Here is an 18,887-nt window from a genome sequence, read left to right as displayed (position 1 = left end):
CTCCTCAGCCTTGCATAGGGAAGGAAAATAGTTCTGCAATCATATCAAATTTATTTCCTCATGGCTTCCACCTTCACATTTGTTAAGCCAGATTCTCATTTTAGGGGCTCCCATATGCATTGTATATCTGGAGTAACTCCAGTGAGATAAACATAAGTGATTTTGCAAGCTATGTAGCAGTGCAGGTTTGCATATTTAAGGGCTCCCTTCTCTAGAGGAAACAAAAATGGAGGTATATTTATTTGGTAAAATTTTCCAAATCATTTTGAGTGTTTTCATAGGTTAAAAAATATTGTATTCTGACCGAATGCATTCCTGAGAATTTTATTATATATCATTTGATCAAGCGATGTGATTTCTCTTTTAAAAAAATCTTTGATCCTATTCTATGGAGCAGATGATTAAAAGCATCACAGCAGGGACTGTATGAGCACAGTTTGGTTACTTCTTTCACTTCTTTTTATTCTGATATATTTGTTCAGCTAAATAACTTAACTAGGCTTGTTTGTTGTTTAATGATATTTGATGAAAACTCAATATCACAGTCTTTTACTTTCTTTTTTTTTCATCTATATGTCATCTTTACCAAGCATCTTAGGGATGTTAACACTTTAATTTGCTTAGATCTGATACATAAAATTCCTACTTGTTTTAAAACTATCCACAGTGAAAAGATTATAAGCTAACCAGAGCTGCTGCTTTTTCAGCACAGATATAGGGCCAAATGGTATAAGAGTTGACGGAAAGGGACAAAACGGCTGTTTGTTATTTTTCTGGTCACCAGACCCCGAGCTTGTCAAGAGCTGTTTTGTCTTCTGGTTAACTCAGAGCATGGTCCACACTGTTGTGACCTGTGTTTTCTAGTAAAACCTTTCAGAGAGCCAAAATTCTGGATATGGAGTGCTTGAGTACTGCACTGCTCTTAATGCATGATAATAGGTGCACTCACTTCCAACATGCCATCACATACAATCCAATCTGGATAAGTCTAATCGGGGGTTAATATGCTACCCACTATACTATTTGAAACGTCCTCAATGCAAAAAGAGAACAAGTGAAAAAATGTGGCCATAGACTCTTGAAAATGCTGTTAATGCATTAATGCATACATGTTAGAAACTTCTCAGTATTTCATTTCAGAATTTTTCTGTCTCTCTGAGGCTTGATCTTTTGTCTTCTTCTGACTGCTGTGCACCCTGAAGAGGACACTGCTCCTAGGTTAGCTTGTCTCCCAGCTGCATGTCATTGCCAGCTATTGCAGGTTAACACATTTGAACCACTCATGTGGACATTCCCTAATTCTCCTCTGTTGAAATAAGCCAAATTTAGCTTGAACAGTTCGAGTAGTATGCCGCTGCTAACCTGGCTCATTTTGGCTGAAATGGGTTACAGAACATCCACCCAAGCAGCTAAGTCTGGAGATGGGAGAAAGCAGGAAAGCTGGCAACATTAACCTCTATAGCTGGCACAGCTGCAGCCAAACAAAGACAAGTGATCAAGCCCTTGTTTCATAGATAAGGATAAAACAGCAGGTGAACACAGGCAAAATATTAAGGATTTCATTTAAAAATAAAAAAAGACCACTAATGCAAAAAAATTCAGAGACGAGCCTGAAATTCCATCCTAGCTCACACCATATTGCACAGATGTTTTGTAAAAATAAACACCTAATATGCAAGCGCAACTAGTGAGTGCAGGATGAAGATTCTTCACACTCACTGTCTTGACTAAAGAAATATGATTCTTAATTCAGAACGCTGCTTTGAAAAGAAAAATATAAAGCCTAAACATTCTCTCTTTTATCCCTCCATGAAAATGAGGGCTAATAATAAATAGCACTGACCTGAATCAAACATGGGGCAAACAGATGATGTGCAGGCTCCCAAAATACATCTTTGAACGCACCTCAGATCTGCTTGCAGCATCTATCTTATTCTCATGTGCAGCCCTTCCAGCAAAAACTGCTGAGCAGTGTCAGACTCTCTATAGCAAATTTAGTGTGCATAAGTGGAGACAAGGATGAATCCACTAATTCATGGTTTAATTTCCTGTGGGTGTCAAAAAGGAAACTGGCTGAACCGCATGGCAAATCACATGATGGCTTCTGGAAACTGGAATCCAAGTGTCTTGCGAGAGAAACACCTTGCACCTGGATCTACCATGCCTGTGATGCTTGGCAGTCGAACACACCCACTCAGGGTGGTCAAGCTGGAATTCTCCTTTCGCTTCAGTGAGAATATTTCACAGCTATTCTGGACAGGTGAGAGTAACTGTCCAGGGGGCAAGGGAGTAGAGTCAGGCCTTTCAGATTTCCTCCAGAAAAATGAACTATAATAAAAACCAATATTACTACTACTTCTCTGCTACAAAACACCATTTAGCACTATCAGGGATTCAGTGTGGTACAGCAGGTACATAATAGGCATGTCTGATTGATCATGCTACCCCAGGAAGTATCACATCAGGATGAAACAGCAGCAAGCGCTGGGGAGTTGTTTCCCTTTGCTGATGTTTTTGTGGGGAAAAGAGGGGAGGGTTGTTTGTTTGCATGTGGCTTTTGTTTTGTTTCAGTTGTGCCTGCTGGATCATTAAGAGAATGAAAAGGTAATAATTATAATGTCTCTACAGCAACAGTTGAATACTTTGATGTAACCTAAACTCTAATAGACTATCCAAGGAATTACATTTAAGTACTCAGTTTAAGTGCATTGTGACCTAATTAAGCTAAGAAAATATACCTGGCAAAAGAGCTCTCATCCCATCCTTGGACATTCCATTTACATAGCTATGATAAGAAATTTATATTTATTTAAAAGTGGTTTTGTGCCCATGAATTTTTGTTATGTATTTGTTTGTGGTGGAAACTATATTTCTTAATGGGCTTGATATAAGTGACATTAAATTAGAGTGAATCTTCACATTAGCTTTTATTCAGGCCAAGAAGAACACAAAAATAAAAAGGGTGGGAAGGATCTACTCCTTTCATTCAAGGCTATTTAGGAGACTCTTTATGCAAACCAATATTTTTTAATTATAGTTTGTCCAAATTGTGCCCATAGTGGATGAGTGACGGTCTAGAGCAGCTTAATTTTGAAATGGCCAGACAGACTTAGTCAGTGTTCCACTGGCAGAAGAAGCAAGTGAAGGTTTTAACTATTTTTAACAGTGAAATAACTATCTAATGACAAAACCCCAATGGTTTCAGAGAGGCTGGAATTTCACCCTATAGTTTGTTGGCAGCTCAGGGTTTCGCCACGGATTAAAAATGCAGTGTTTGCCATAAAGTCATTGCCTGCAGAAAGCCTGCAGTATTAGCCCTAACATTTGCACACATTTTTCATAAATGCACATACTTTACTGAAGGATAAACTTCATACAAGGCTAATAATAAATTTTTTTAAATGATAGGAATGTTATGGGAACTATGGGCAGAAATAGGAAGAGAAATTGTAACAAAAAAATATGAACCAAATTCATACTTTGCTATTTGGTTTTGCAGATTTAATTAATAAACAACTTTGCAATTTCGATAAGACTAAGCAAATCCAAATATGTTCTCTGTTCAGAATACTAAAAAATAAATGTTACTTATCATTTTTTGCTAGAAATAAAACATAAGGAGATTTAAAATTATGAACTAAACTATATTTACTGTTAATCCATTTTAGAAGATAAAATCAGTTGTTTTCAAAAGCAATAGTCATTTTACCTTTGTTGCATTTAACTTGCAGTCACAGTTGGCATAGTTAAAATTAAATTTAATCAAAATACAATAACTTATTGAACTAAGTATTTTTAAAGTCAGATGATTAATAAGGCTTTTAAACAGTTTGTATTGTTAATAATAAAAACATACAATTTCACCCCATGCTTAGAAAAAATTTCCCACAAAAATACATTTTTGCAAGAAGAGATGCAACAGAAGAGCAGGGATGGAGATAATAGCTTAAACATGATTTTCATCACTGGAAATGTTACTGATTGTGAGAAGACTTTGCAAAAACTAAATCATCAAATACTGCATGGTAGAATTAGTGATCTCTTCACTGAAATATTATACGGAGCGTATGTCAGTAAATCTATAGTAGAGTCAGCATAAAGAGAAACAGCAGACTGAAAGTGCTGATTAAAAGCTTGTGCAATGCACTACTTCAAATCACTAAAAATGAAACGGAGTGTAAGGTTTTGTTTTGAATATGCACTTTAAAAATATCTCCATCCACCTTATTCCATGCATGTTAGACAAATGTGAAGTGAGACTCAGGTTCACTGAAAAGAAGAGAAGAATAGGCAGAGACACCCTTCATGCAGAAAGCATCAACTTTGAGTCTACAAACCTGTTCTTGTCAGGCTGGTTCCATCCAGCCTAAAACCAGCTTTATCTGCTGCTGCAACCAGTGCTTGTGCAAAACTGCCGCTGGTAAAGATCGAGTCATCTGAGGAGCTACCTACACTAGATCTATGACTAGAAAAGTTACGGTCCTCATCAGACGCAGAACCCCATCCATTTACCATTGAACCTAAAAACAAATGTAGGGGTCTAGTGAGTTGTATATATTTGATATTTTTTTTGATCATCCAAAGCTTAAAGGCCCACTTAATATGTCCTTTCTCAACAGGAAACTCAAAGTTTCTCTGACTGAGCTTGATACAAAAGAGCAGTATTTTTCAAAGCTAGTTCAGATCTCATTCATAGCTTACTCCATGTTCTTTTGATCCTGTAAACAAAATGATATATATCTTCTACAGATGTGAAAGTTCCAAAATAAATTCTAGTGAAAGTCAATAGATTTCCTTAGGATTGAAAGCAATGTGATTTTTCTACTTGACTTACTATAAACCAGCATCTAGTTTGATATTTGCAACATAAAGCCTTAATTTAGGACAGTACAAATGTAAATCTTAGACTGTCAGACACGGGCTTCAACAGCTATCCTGAACAAGGCTAGGCTTGCACAATTCTCTCAACAGAAACTTTAAAGAGATGAGCAAACTTAATGTCCAAAACAAAGCTGACCTAAAGCAGTTCATTCTAGAGGATTAAAGTTTCTTTCTTAAAAGGTTAGAAGTAGACTTTCAAGAGCAGAGCAAATATACACTCAAATTTAATACTGATTTACTCAGTGAGCCAATACTGCCCCCATGATACCTTCTGGCCATGCATTACCACCACTGCAGGACAGGAAAATGACAATTAACATCATGAAAATGGAATCAGAAAAGCAGGTAACACATGAAAGCAATATAGAAGGCTTGACATAATTAAAATATAAAGAGTAAAATACTGAAGGAAGGATTCACCTTTTTGCGCTTCATTTATATTTTCCTTTTTTTTTTAGCACGTGAAGCAACGATCAACTACTCTATGTACAGAACAATATATATTTCCCAAAACTATCACTGAGTTTAGTTTTTTTCAAAGTATTGAAATTCTGTTTCTTTTGTTGGCTTCAAATGGAGCTAAGAGTGTTCCGTGCTTCTGAAAATCATGCATAAATGTCCCTGCGTATAGCTACACTGTGCAGTGGAGCGTGAGACAAAGAAACGTAAGCTAGCACCAAACAACTAGCTTTGCTCCAGGAACAGGGCAACCGTGCTAATTAGTTACCAAGTCCAGCTGAAGCACAGAGCTACCAGACTGCTTCTGGGGCCCAGGTTACTACCACTGCATGGCATTGCATGGTACTGTGTAGGCACAGCATATTGTTCTGAGATAGCTCTGGCAACTCACTATCTTGAAATACTCAAAGGCTACTTTTTAAAAACGCTGGCATGCATATGTTGGGAAAAAAAAAAAAAAAAAAAGCCCAGTAAGCTAATGAAAACCTGCAGAGAACTGACTTTCCGAGATACGAAAAGGCACATGTGGAGAGAGACATCATGGTCCTGACTTTATTATTCAGTCAGCACAGATGAATTTATGCAAAAGTTTGTAAGATGTGTAGCATTGTAAGACATGTCCTTTAAAGCCCTTTCTATTACCTGTCCAAGAAAGTATTACTTTGTTAAAAATTGTTAACTAGCAAATCAGTAGCAATCTGCCTATTAGTACCAAATTGATAGGCTAAATAATTAGTGGCGGTGTAAAATTTTAAAAATATCCTGCCAAAATAAGCCATAAATTACAAAAATGAAAACAGCAATTTAGTTAGCACCACTCTGCACCAAAAAAACAAGAACAATGGATTATTTTGTGATGCTGCAGTCACAAAATCTTTTAATGATGTCAGCAAAGTGGCAGGCTGTAATAACACATGTCCTTGCACTCCTAAGATACAAGAAAAGAAACTGAAGAGGTCTATGGAGGTCTGACAGGCAGAAAGTGTGTTAGGTGCAACAGAGAGAGACAGAGTTTGATTCTGCTTGCCAAGAGCACACATAAAATTGTTATTTTCCAAACAGACTTGACCTGATGCAGACAGATGTAAGGAAGCAAAGGAAAGCTGAAACTGAACATCCTCTGAGAAGATAATTTCTGAACTAACAAAGTGTGATGGGACATCATACAGCAAAGAGAGTAAAAAGGCTTGGCAAAATTTATTGATGATGTATGAAAAGAGATACTAGAGATAAAACACTTCAAGAAGATGTAAGAAAATGAAATGCAATAGCAGTGGACTTTTTCAAACAATTGTTTATCGACACATACATTCTGCAAAATATTTAAGCAGAAGCTGAAACATAAAAATAGACCTATAGCTATTAAAGGAAGATACTCAGATGCTGAAAGTTTACGATGTATTTGGTTAGTTTCCTGAATCAGGGCCCAAGCTTTTTGTATTCTATAATCTACTCTCTCTATATATACACACATATAAATATATACTGAACAGAATATGTATGAATATACATAGTTTTTCAGCATCACAGAGACAAGACTATGGATGTATTAAATGAAACTAAGTATCAGTTTCCATTTGCTCACATTTCCTCCATTTGCCAACTAGTTACTCAACCCATTTGGATGGGATACTTTCAGGGGATATCTAGGAATAGTTGCTATTTTTCATCTGCTCTTAAAGGGGCTGGACTGAAGGCCATCCTGTCCCCCAAAATAATCCACATTTTAATATACCAGAGATCTGCAAAAGTTGATAATGTTCTCTGCAGCGTGCATGCGTACACCTATCATTCTGCACATGCATAGGCATGCCAGGTTTTCTTAACAAGAGCTGAATATAAATTATCAATAGAGTGCTGTTTTCAGGCTGTCAATTTTTCAGGTATGTACTAGTTAATTTTATCAGAAAGACCTGTTCCCTGAGCTTCTGTACATTCCCATACTCTGCATATGCATCACTTCGCCTTCATCACCTTCACCTCGCACCCGCCAGCAGTGGAAGCATAGCTCAATTCTCGTATGGACGTGAGCTTTACTTGCTCACAGTGTCAACACAGATGACCACCGATACAAACAATGATGTTATTTCTTGGTATTGGGCCACCTGCAAACTGGAAGCTGAAGCGAAACGTCATAACTGCCTAAGTTGGCAAGCTACCATCGGTCTGTAGTGACCATAGCTATACGTGACTAGGTAGCTAACAGTGCGATCTCTACATTATTTCTATGGTTTCCTGAGCTATTCAGTTTCTCTGCGCAAGCAATTTTTTCCCCACTGAAGCTTGCCTAAGTCAAACAACGTCTTTGGTTGCCCTCCAGAGGTGAGGACATTCCCCGGTAAGCACCAGAGTGCTGGAGTCCAGCCTGGGCACCCCAGGCCACCACACAGCTGCGTTAATGTAGCACACATGGTGACTTCCTGTTTAACAGCATCCACTGGCCTCTTGTTTTCCAAATCAGATGCACATTTGTTTCTCTCTGAATAAAAGCAGAATAAGAGATGCTGACATCCTTTTCAGATCAACTGTGCATTTTCAAATGGAATGAAACAGGCTTTTAGCGTCTCCTTTACATGCAGCTCACTGTGTTTTCCAAGAGCACATTTGAGTTTTTATGCTTTCTGGCAACTGTAAATTTTACTCTTGCTGACAGCAGCAGTAAATGCTTTATGCAGAACAATATCAACTCCGTGAAAAGTTGAACGCTGTTTTCTTGCCCCATAAAATATTTCTTGGTGCTAATGTGAACAGAAAGCTCTTTTGCTCTTAGGAAAAGGTGAGGAGAATAGAGGTGTTAGTTTCTTGCAGACTGCATGCTACCACTCTTAGTGGCATTTTGCAAGCAATAAAGATGCCATTTTTCTATGTAAAGTGTACACTTGCTTTACTGTTAAAAAAATCTAATGCACTTGTGAAATAAAAGCTGCTCACAACAAACCTAATGCTTCTGAAAATTCCATTAGATACTTTTCTGTATGCAAACTCAATGTGCATGCTTAAATTTAACTACTGATGTCAGTGGGACTTGTGTGTATATGTTTATGTGCTTTACACCATAAGATCATTACACACATGCTAATATTAAATTCCTACTCCTTTGCAGGTTTTTGATGAATCGGGGCTAGAATGCTGAGATTTTTAAAGCATGGATGAAGTTCTTTGGGACTGAGGCTGCTTCAGCTGAAATCAGTTACAGAATTCTTCTAGCCTTTGTACAGGAGAAAAACTTTATCCTCTTTTGGGTGTATCAGACTATTGACATGATTATAAAGAAATAATGAACACAAGCTTCAGTGGAAGCGATGGAAGCAAAAGGGGCAACCTTTTGTTGTATTGTAAAAATTGTACCATTAGAATACAAACGAATAATGGAAGGTGTTGAATGAAGACTATAAACATGATCACACTTCATAAATTGTACCTGGACTTACACTTTACATTATACTCCCTCCATGCCCCAAATATTTATATGCATATACCTGAAATAAATGTTTATGCTTTAAAATTGTGATTTTGGGGCAGGAAACCCTCAATAAAATAAGGCAAAACATATATATATATTTGGCACTTCATAGGTCCAACCATAATTAATGCCCTCATAAACATTTAATGAAAAATGAATTTATGCCACTTAGCAAAATTTATTTGTGTTTGCATTTTCAATCTTTCTAGATTTTTTGGTTTCCATATTGCTGAAAGGTACAAAAATTTCTGAAATTTATTCAAGCTGTTAGAGAAGAAATGCACACAGAACATTAAGTAGTTGCTCAAATGTTGCTGAGCAGTAAAATACTATGATAAAGTGGCATCTTGCTGTGTCTCTATTACATCTTCAGCACTAAAATTAATTTATGATCAGTCATCAATTCATTTACATGTCGTTTTATGCTAAATCCATCCTTGCTGATGAATGTATATCCCTAGATCCACTAAGCTAGAGTAAAGTCTGTGCTTTATAATATGACCCTGCTAATTGTTACATTACTATTTTTATGAGATACAAAAACTAGCAGTTTTCTATTTTCTGAGCACATATTTAATCGATGAAACATATTCTTCCTATTGAATGTAATCTGTCTAACTGCTTATAAAATAGAACCTTTTGCAATAGGTATCCCTAAGCAAATCAATACAAATAGTGAACTCTGCCTTGGTAAAATATGGCTCATGAAAATGATTTTGTGTAATATTCAAGAATTATTCTATTCGGTCCCAGACACAATGAATGAACAACTTTTACCATACAGGCAGTGATCAGAGTGATTTTTTTTAAACCAAGTCCAAAACATGCCAAATAAGGGACTTCCTACTTTTTCACAGTGAGGGTGACAGAGCACTGGAACAGGTTGCCCAGAGAGGTTGTGGAGTCTCCTTCTCTGGAGATATTCAAAACATGCCTGGACGCAATCCTGTGCAATGTGCTCTAGGTGACCCTGCTTGAGCAGGGGGGTTGGACTAGATGATCTCCAGAGGTCCCTTCCAACCTCAGCCATTCTGTGATTCTGTGTGATTCTGTGAAGCTACACATCCGATGGAGATCTTTATAATTTCCGCTCCATATAATTTTAAAAAATCAGTTTTGGTATCCATATGCAGGAGTACTGTTTACAAGAATAACTCTCTGCTTCTATCGGTTTGTTAGGCAGAAAAAGGGCTTGTTATAATTTCCATGCAAGTGAATGGGTGTATCTCTTCCCTCAGTAATAAGGCACCAGGATTGAAGATACGAGAGCTCCCACTACCAGTTTTACTGGTGGAGCTGCACTACTTAATGGCAAAGCTGTGAAGCTGGGGGAGGGGAGGGTAAGGAGAGGGCAAAGAAACCCCCCCAACAATAATAATTTGGTTTGACAAAACCTAGGGCTCTTTCCAGTGACAAGCAAGTCAATTTCTTATATAGTCATCTTATCCAATTCATTAAGTCTATTAATGTAGAATATAACAGACTCTCCATGACCATTCAAGCCATCATTCTGCACAGCAATTCATTATAAATGCAAACATTAAACATAAGCAAAAGAAAAAAACATATTTCAATGTGTCTATGAAAGCAAAAGGAAACCTAAATGATTGCTAATGAGAAGTCAAGAAGCAGTAGACCTGCTTTTCTGTTTTGTTTTGTTTTTTTCTAATCAGAATCAACAACTTAGTATCCTAACGAACCATGCTGGAAACAAATTAAAACTTCAGCTTTAATTTCATATTCCATTTCCCAGACGATCCGATCTAAATCTCCCTCCTCGAGTTTCCTTTGCATTATCTGGAAAGTGTTATGATATAGTTACTGTGAGCTCCTCCTTTCTTTTCACTTTATTATACGTCAGCATTATGTTTCTGCCACCTGCAAAAAGAAAAGCTTAAAAGCACAGATTAAATCCCTGTCTGAATCTTCAGTTAGGCGTAACTAAAACTCAAGGGCCTGGAAGACAACCTGACTTTTAAACAGTTTAAAGGAGAAACACTGGGGTTTCAGAGGAATTTAGCAGTTTGAGTTCAGTTCACACAGAGCCAGTGTTTCCCCAGAGAGAATCCCACATTTGGCACTGGATGAAAACCTCAGTCACAGCTCAACCATAAAGAACAAAGTACCATTTCACTCCTAGAGCGGGTGTCTTCAAGTCATCGCTGAGGCATGCTAACAGTACACGGCGAGGAAACTCTTCCTGCTCACTGTACAGCAAATCTGTTCTGAGGAAGTCTGTATCTAGGAAGGTCGATTTAATTTTCTCTCAAACGCTGAGCTCACAGAACACACTTAAAAATGAAAGGAAATACTGCTTCTTCCAGGTCAGCTGTTTTATTTTGCCTCACTTTTCTAATATAATGTTTAAAGAAGTGAAAATGTAGTATATAAATTCCTAGGAAAATGGTGGTTCAAGTCATCCAAAGCCCTATGAAAAGAAGTAGCTTAAATTTTTGCAGTGGTAAGACCAAAGAGTTAGTTAGAAATGTGGAAAATAATGGTATTCCACAGTATTCTAAAGGCAAGTAAATTAAGAACAAGAAACAGTTTAGAAACAACAGACACAATATGTTATATACCCTCCTGAACATTAAAAATGCAACCTGGAAGGGTTAATGAAAAAATGTACACAAAAATTAAAATTTGCTTTTGACTATTCCCACAAGTATAATAAGCAATTTCCTCCCAACCCCTTGTAAAAAACAAATCCAACTCAGAAAATTGAGGCTTTACCCATATAGTAACTGAAGAAAATACAAGTGGTTTTGTTACTTGGAAAGTTTGTGATTTTATAGGTCATTTAGACTAACACACAGGATGTATTTTTGCTAGGCTACAGTTTCATAATTGTTGTAAGTCAGTCTAGGTGTGGGCTATAAACTATAGGGGTAGCCTGTCCCTTTCCTTTCCTTCCAACTGCATGTTCCCTTCCTGTAGTGCCAGTCAACACATTGCCATGCAGTGAAGCAGATCAAGAAACTGATCCAGCTAGTAATTAAACAAGCAAAAGCGAAGGAAAAACATTATTTTTCAGCAGGATAAGCCAACATCAAGATGGTGGTAGGAATGAGTGGGAATGCATTTAGATCACCTTAAGTACAATCCCAGTCTACATTACCAGGTTCTGCTCAACTTCTAAAAAATATGCCAGCAGGTTTTTAACACTCCAATAAATAAACAGCACTTTTAACTAGGAAAACATGCTTCATAAAAGGATATATTGTAATGAGCACAGAAGTCTATGAATTGGAGCATAAATGCAGCTACACCTTACTTTGCACTAGATAGGCTGGCCCACAATTCAGTTGAAAATGTAAATGTGCAAAACATCCATTTTCTGATTTACAGATATATCAACATTGACATATTAATACATACTAAAGGAAAAATATATATCAACCTGATTTTTTTATTTATTCTTGTATTACCAGTACAAAACCTTTACTGCATTCCTAATGGAAAGGCTTCTGAGCCATTAGTGAGATATGCAAAAATATGCAGAATTATAGCCTGAAGGAGATTACACTGGAAATTCAAGCGGAGTGACTTAACATACTCATGCACTAATAAGTTAACCTTCCAAATGCAGGGATTTAAACTTTAACTCTACAGCTTTCAGCTGGATCTGGATTTCAAATCACGGCAGTAGAGCTACAGTTCTTAAATCTTAATTAGATTGGCAAGCAGTCTGGCCCTAGGGTGCAGGAAAACCTAGAAAGTGGGATAAAGCAACACACTATTTAATTCAACAAGAGAAAAGGAAGAAAATTATAGGTATTGATGCTCCATCACTGTCATATTCCTGCAGTGTTTTCAGGACAGCAATGTTTAAATAAGGGCACAAAATTCTTAGAACTTCCAAAGTCCAGAATGATGAGATGAAAATAAGCAGTGCTGCAGTCATGAGCTGCATGGAGTAAGTCTCCCTTAAAGTACAAGTAACAATTAGTGCTCTTCCATAGGGATCAAATACTGAAGAAGCACACACCAGCTTTTAAGAGCTACAGATACTATGTACATTTGGGTCTCCAATAAAGCTGTACCTTATGAATACCTATTATTACATAGAGGCCCAAGTTCAGCCTAAAGGGAAATGTGCTGATGCCTATAAAAGTTCATTACATCCACATGAAATCTGTATTTTTCAAAAATATGTTTCGCTGCCTATATTTCATTAACAGCAATTTTATTAATTCAGACTCTATGCATTAGTTTTGCATGCCTTTCTAGGTCCTCTTTGATGATCGCTGTTGCAACCTTTCTAGGCATGCAACGGGTTAGCAGCAGTGAAGGAAAAAGGAACAGAATAATTAAATATCTTCACTGAAACGGAACAATTACTAAATTCATCAGTATGAAGTACATTCAAAATACACATTTCCCTACATGAATGTTTTATTTATGCTACAAAAAAATGTTGTGCTGATCTAACTACACTTATTCTGAAGCCTTTTAACTTCCATGACTTCATCTGTGAAAGCATTTACCCAGCAAAATATCTAAAAGTGTTTTAAGATAACACTTTTTATGCTGCTCCTGCTTTATGAAAAATATATTCCTAAGCCAGTCTTCCCCCTCCTATCTATGTAACTGACTTGCTTCTCCAGTAGAGTGAACTTTTCATGAAAGCTAGGATATAATTGAGTTTTCTTTCAAGTCTTTAAAGCTTTTTAAAATTCATGGATTTTCTTATCATTTTGCAGCAAAGTATTTTCAAATCCTTCTTTAACTTTAGTGTTTAATATTAACACATTTTAAATGCTACAGAAATAGAGTGGAATAAATTTTCACTTATAAAGTGTTTGATTGATGATGTATTTTACCGTTACAAACAAGCTGGTGTCAGTGTTTACTGTGTTTGGTTACCTGCCACAGAGCTGTCTAGATTGTCCATACTGGAGCCTGGAGTATGCTCTAGACCTCTTAGTGGCCTAGTGATTTCAACAGCTTCCTCTTCAATATCATCCTCATCATCATCTGGAACATCTGTTTCCAAATCTGAAATAATGTTTCCAGATACATATCCTAGGGGTGGAACAGGAGCCTGAGGAGGTTGTGTATTGCTTTGGATGTGCCTACACAAACAAACACAAAAACATCATCAGAATGGATGAGACTTTGTACCCCACAGTCAGTAAAAGATAAGTCTCTCAGTAAATCTCAAAATACATTTACAGAATGTGTTTGTTAGGTCAGACTCAAGAAAAGTCAATTCAGTTATTTACCATAGCTCTGATATGTCATTACCATAATACTCGAGCACTTTCCAATCTTAAACATACTTCCCCGTCCTGTAAGACAGGGAAGGACAAGATTATCCTTTCACAGATGAGGAACTGAGGTACATGGAGACTTGAGAAATCCATGTGCATGGCAAAGCACAACTGAGAAGCCCAAACTAGCATACAAGTGTATCACTCAGTATTCCATCTTGCATTTCACATCTTTGAGCCAAAACACAATTTAAATTTCACTCCTTCTGCTTAAAAAGACTCAGTGCTGTTACATAAAACTCACCCTCAAGAGGAGGAAATGACCTGAAGGACAAAAGAAATGTTCAAGTACCATGAATCCATCATCAAAGAGGCCTTTTTATTTTGCTTTACTCAAAGTAGTTTAATTGATTTAATTGCAGCAGTATTAAGGGCATGCATGTGTGAAATTATTGCATGCAGCAATCACAACTGAAACATGAAATACAAAGTTAAAAAACACACACAGGATAGCTAGATGGCCAATGGGCAATCAGTGTACTTGGATTTTCATGTAAGAGGTCTCTGAGACACTAGAGAGGAGAAGAAGAACTGCCAGCTAACAGTGCAGCATTCTCCATGGCACTACAGGTACATAGCAAGCTGTCCCAGGGGACCCAGACATCACTGGCCTTGGCATGAGACAGTGTACCACACCTGAATTTGTTAATGTAGCCACATGGGTATCCATAGGTGGCTATTCATGAGGTGCCGTGACCTAATTCAAATTGGCAGAACCCTGGAGAGGATACAGGATTCTGCTAGTCCTTCGCTTAGACACTGCTATCATGGAAAAAAATACAACTGTCACCTCTTTGGTTACCTACCTCTAATATTTTTAATTTTCATAAGAACTTTGTGCTGTAATATTACCTATATTTTATAAATATAGCAATTCTCATATTCAAGTAGTCTTGTCTCAGACCTAGTGGATCTGAGAATGTCATGGTAAATGTTATATACCAGTGGAATCTCTTTCTACTTTGGTGTGGTTTTTTTTAAATTATTGCATATTCTGAAAATAATTTGTAAAGCAAATGCTTCCATTCTGATATACAGCCCCCTTCTGATTAGCAGCTCTTGAATACTTTTCTGTCTGGACACTGGGTTCTTAGGTATACAGTGTTCACAACACTGCAGGAAAGCACACTAAGATCTAACTAACCCTCATTAAACAGCGTGATTAGCTCCCAATCAAGGAGAATACTTAAATATATGCTTAATGTTAAGCATGTGATAGAACTGAAATCAATTTCTCATGTATTTGTAGTTAAGCATATACTTAAGTGATTTGCTGGATCAAGGCCATAATGATTATGCACTTTTCCAGTAATCTCTAATGTGCTCTCTCTTAAATCTCCAGTTGGTCGGTCTCTAAATCTATCTTCTGTTACTCCTACAATAATTCATCTGATCGGTCTCATCTTGTTATTTTCTTTTCCCCCCTCTACACTGAGCAGGTTAATTTGGTGACAAGAAAACAAAGTAAGAAATCTTCCTTCTCATTTAAGACAGAGGTGTTTTTTCCACTGACTTTGAACATCATTTGCTAGGTCCTTTAACAGCACGAGAAGTGTACAGCCAAGCAGTATCAAACCAGTAAACAAGTCCATGTCACAACTGCTGCAAAAATCCTTTCCATTTGCAACCATCTAGATTTATCCCCAAACCTGCTATAAGATGCCAGTATGAAAAAACGCTACTTCCTCCATAATTTTTCCAGAGTTTCAGCTACTGCTCAGTTACTGTGACCTTACACAAGAGTGACTTTAAAATCTGTATTCCTAAGGACCTTATGCAAGTTCCCAGTCAATTTTCAAGGCTCCAAAAAGGGAGCAAGACCTTTACCCCCAGCTGCAAGATGCTTTGCTAGAGTGCTGCCAGCCACCAGACTGGCACGTGCAGCCTGTAGGTCGCAGGAAGCGTAACAGCTGCAAAATGCAGCAGCAATTGAGTGCACAGACAGGCTATGTATCTGTGCGCTGGCTCCGGAGGCAGCCACCTTTAATAGGCCAGGTTTGCTACTGCCTGGGACTTGGGTCTGTCCCACAGGCAGGCCGGGGTCTGTGCTTGGCAGCGTGGCATTGCACTGGGACCAAAGTATCCTGTTGATTGGGCGCAGATTGCAGACAAGCCTCGAGGCTTTGGCAGTGTCCAGGGAAAACAGCTGGCTTTGATTTGGCACTGCCTGCCTACCCGCCAGATCTATTTATGGTAGCTCAAGCTGAATAACGCTGTGGCTTTATTTACCAGCAAAGAAAGCTTGCTTCTTCCCTGGCAGAGTGCCATTCAGTAACTAGCTGTACTTTTATCCTCTGAGATTCTCCGTCTCTCTCTTTTTTTTTTTTTTTTTTGTCTGGGTAGAAAAGTTTTAAAAGGACAACTGCCACTTTGGGAATATCCAGAGAACAACTGACCTTCACCGTATCCCCAGTCTTGTGCAGTTGTCAAGTCCTTTGTCAGTCCCTGAAGAGATTGCTTCTGTTTGTTTTACAGTGAAAATGTTACTGTGATATTTGCTTGCCCCTCATTCTAAATAGGCAAAAAGCATTCTAAAACATTAGATCCATTCTGTAAATTCTAACAACTTCCTTCCTGCTATTTCTGATTTTTTCACCCTGAATCAGAAATTTTCATGGTATTTCAAAATATTGTCAGATATACGAACACTTCATTCTCCTGCTACACAGGGTAAAACCTGCTATACTGCTATTGCAAGTGACTGGCCTTATTTTTAATCAGAGATTTAGAACCTCAGTATTTGTGAAAATCCTAATAAATTGATTTCTTTTCCTAGCCTGAAAAGATAGTATTTTGAACTGCATAAATAGAAGTTGTCAGTAGGTGGGTGCCAACCAGTCAGCTGAGTATATGCCAAAACTCCAAATTAATATAATTTTTATGTGGTTTTAGTCAAGATTTAATATATTATTAAGAGTTAAGTATTACAAAGCATTCACTAATGTTTAAGGCCTTCACACTGGAGATACACACTTGCTATTTCTTCTTCCTGTTTATGGTTTTGTAAACATTACTGAAATGTTGTTGAATGTAGTTAATAGTTATGTCATTAAGTAATAAATTACTATTACGCTTTCTTTCCCCAGACTGCAGGTGCCCCCTTTAAACATTTACCATGTCTGCTTTGCTATATCAAACTGGTAGGCCCTAGTTAATTCATCAAGGTGGGCTTGAAGCATTGGCTGCATCTCCTCTCGTGGAGAAGGCGTGAGAGTTGCAGTTGACTGTTGCCCAAAGGAGATTGCAGGCGATGAAGCTACCCCTCGGACAGGAGGTGTGGGAACGCGATCATCGTCTTCTTCAAGCTCATCCTCCATGCCCTGATGTAAGTAGGTCTGAACTGGCAAAGGCGGACACCAACCATCACTGTCATATCTAAAACAAAAACCAAGTAAACTTAGTACATATCAAATGTCATCTCTGATGTGCAGCAGAGGGTATACAGGATTTTTGCTACAATTTAAACACTTGCAGGCAGTATGAGATTTAACATTTATTGAAAATGGGGTCATAATTGCTCAAATTGCCTTTACTGATTCTGTTTAATTTTTTCCACAACTGCTAAGCAACTTGAACAAGTAGTGCAACAAAAAAATTACAGGTCTGTTATCAAATTTGTTAATGCTGATAAGATAATGGTATTCCACACTCACTAATAAAAATGAACTAACTCACTTTCTGGACCATTAACCTAGAAGAATGCATTGAAGATTTACCTAGACATGAAAATAAAACCATTCTTAAAATGCAGAGTGAGCTTTATGCACTTGTACTTATGTGCTTCCTTACTCCCATCCTCCCCCCATTTGTAAATTTATTGTACGTAATTATTTTGTAACTTAAATAAGCTACACTTTACACACTGATTATGATCTTTCCATGCTGCACAAACGTATCTTATATGATGTTCACACATATAACCTGAACATGTTATATACCTACATACTATAACACGCATGTATGTTTGTTAATACATTCATGTTGTAGCAGCACTCACCCTAAGCATATGCTGTGTCACAGCGCTAGCTGGTAAGATACGTTTAGCGTACATCTTGAAAACTCTGCCAGCACTCACCTAATAACCAGTCTTTAATGGGACTTACCTAGACAGTGCTAAATTCTGGAATATTTTCAAAATACATGCCCCAAAATAAATTAAAATATTAACAGCTAGCAATATATATGTCATTTCTTCTCTCTTCACATATAAGAAATGTTCTGATAGATATGATATTACATTTATCTGGAAGAATTTTTAATCTTGCACCAAGGTTTAAGCGATGATATGCTATATCTGATCAGGGTCAGAAAGAGAAGCTTTACAGTCTACTACCACTTCTTATGCTTTGCGAGTGATTCAATCCTTCCTTCTCTCTGTCTTCATCACAGAACTTTCAATCCACTTTTATATCACAATATCATCCCAGGACCCTGTCCCTTCATGACACCAGCATCATCCAGGACCTGTGGCCCCTACTGACTATGGTCATATCCTGAGCATTGTGTCACCGAATAATTCTCTAATCTGAACATCACTCCAGTTGTGCACAGCTCTGCCGACAATCACACCAGCCAAATCTCAACACTTTCCACTCTTCTAACCTTCAAAACATCCCTAGCAATCCGCAGTGAGCGTCTGCACACATTTCTTCTTAACTCCCAGCATATTCCAAAACATTTCAGGGATGGGTAGTGCCTTTCAAAAACATCCAGACAATCAAAGGCTATCACAGCTACTTTACCATCAGCATCACCTCATACTTTAAAGAACATTCCCCAAGCATCATAAGTCACTTTATCTTCTACCCACC

General features: G+C 37.6%; 1 protein-coding gene across 1 annotated transcript in view; it reads right to left on the bottom strand.

Moving 5' to 3' along the window:
* The window catches only part of ROBO2 (roundabout guidance receptor 2), a 477,419-nt gene that overhangs the window by 17,008 nt on the left and 441,524 nt on the right, over window positions 1-18,887 (bottom strand). The window contains exons 23-25 of the mRNA XM_067299835.1: window positions 17,191-17,451; window positions 13,670-13,878; window positions 4,338-4,520 (exon numbers count right to left, since the gene is read on the bottom strand). Coding sequence (XP_067155936.1) covers window positions 4,338-4,520; window positions 13,670-13,878; window positions 17,191-17,451 — 653 coding nt within the window. The remainder of the gene's footprint in view (window positions 1-4,337; window positions 4,521-13,669; window positions 13,879-17,190; window positions 17,452-18,887) is intronic.

This window comes from Apteryx mantelli, chromosome 1 (assembly GCF_036417845.1).
Source record: "Apteryx mantelli isolate bAptMan1 chromosome 1, bAptMan1.hap1, whole genome shotgun sequence".
NCBI lineage: Eukaryota > Metazoa > Chordata > Aves > Apterygiformes > Apterygidae > Apteryx > Apteryx mantelli.
This window is presented reverse-complemented; position numbering and strand designations above follow the sequence as displayed.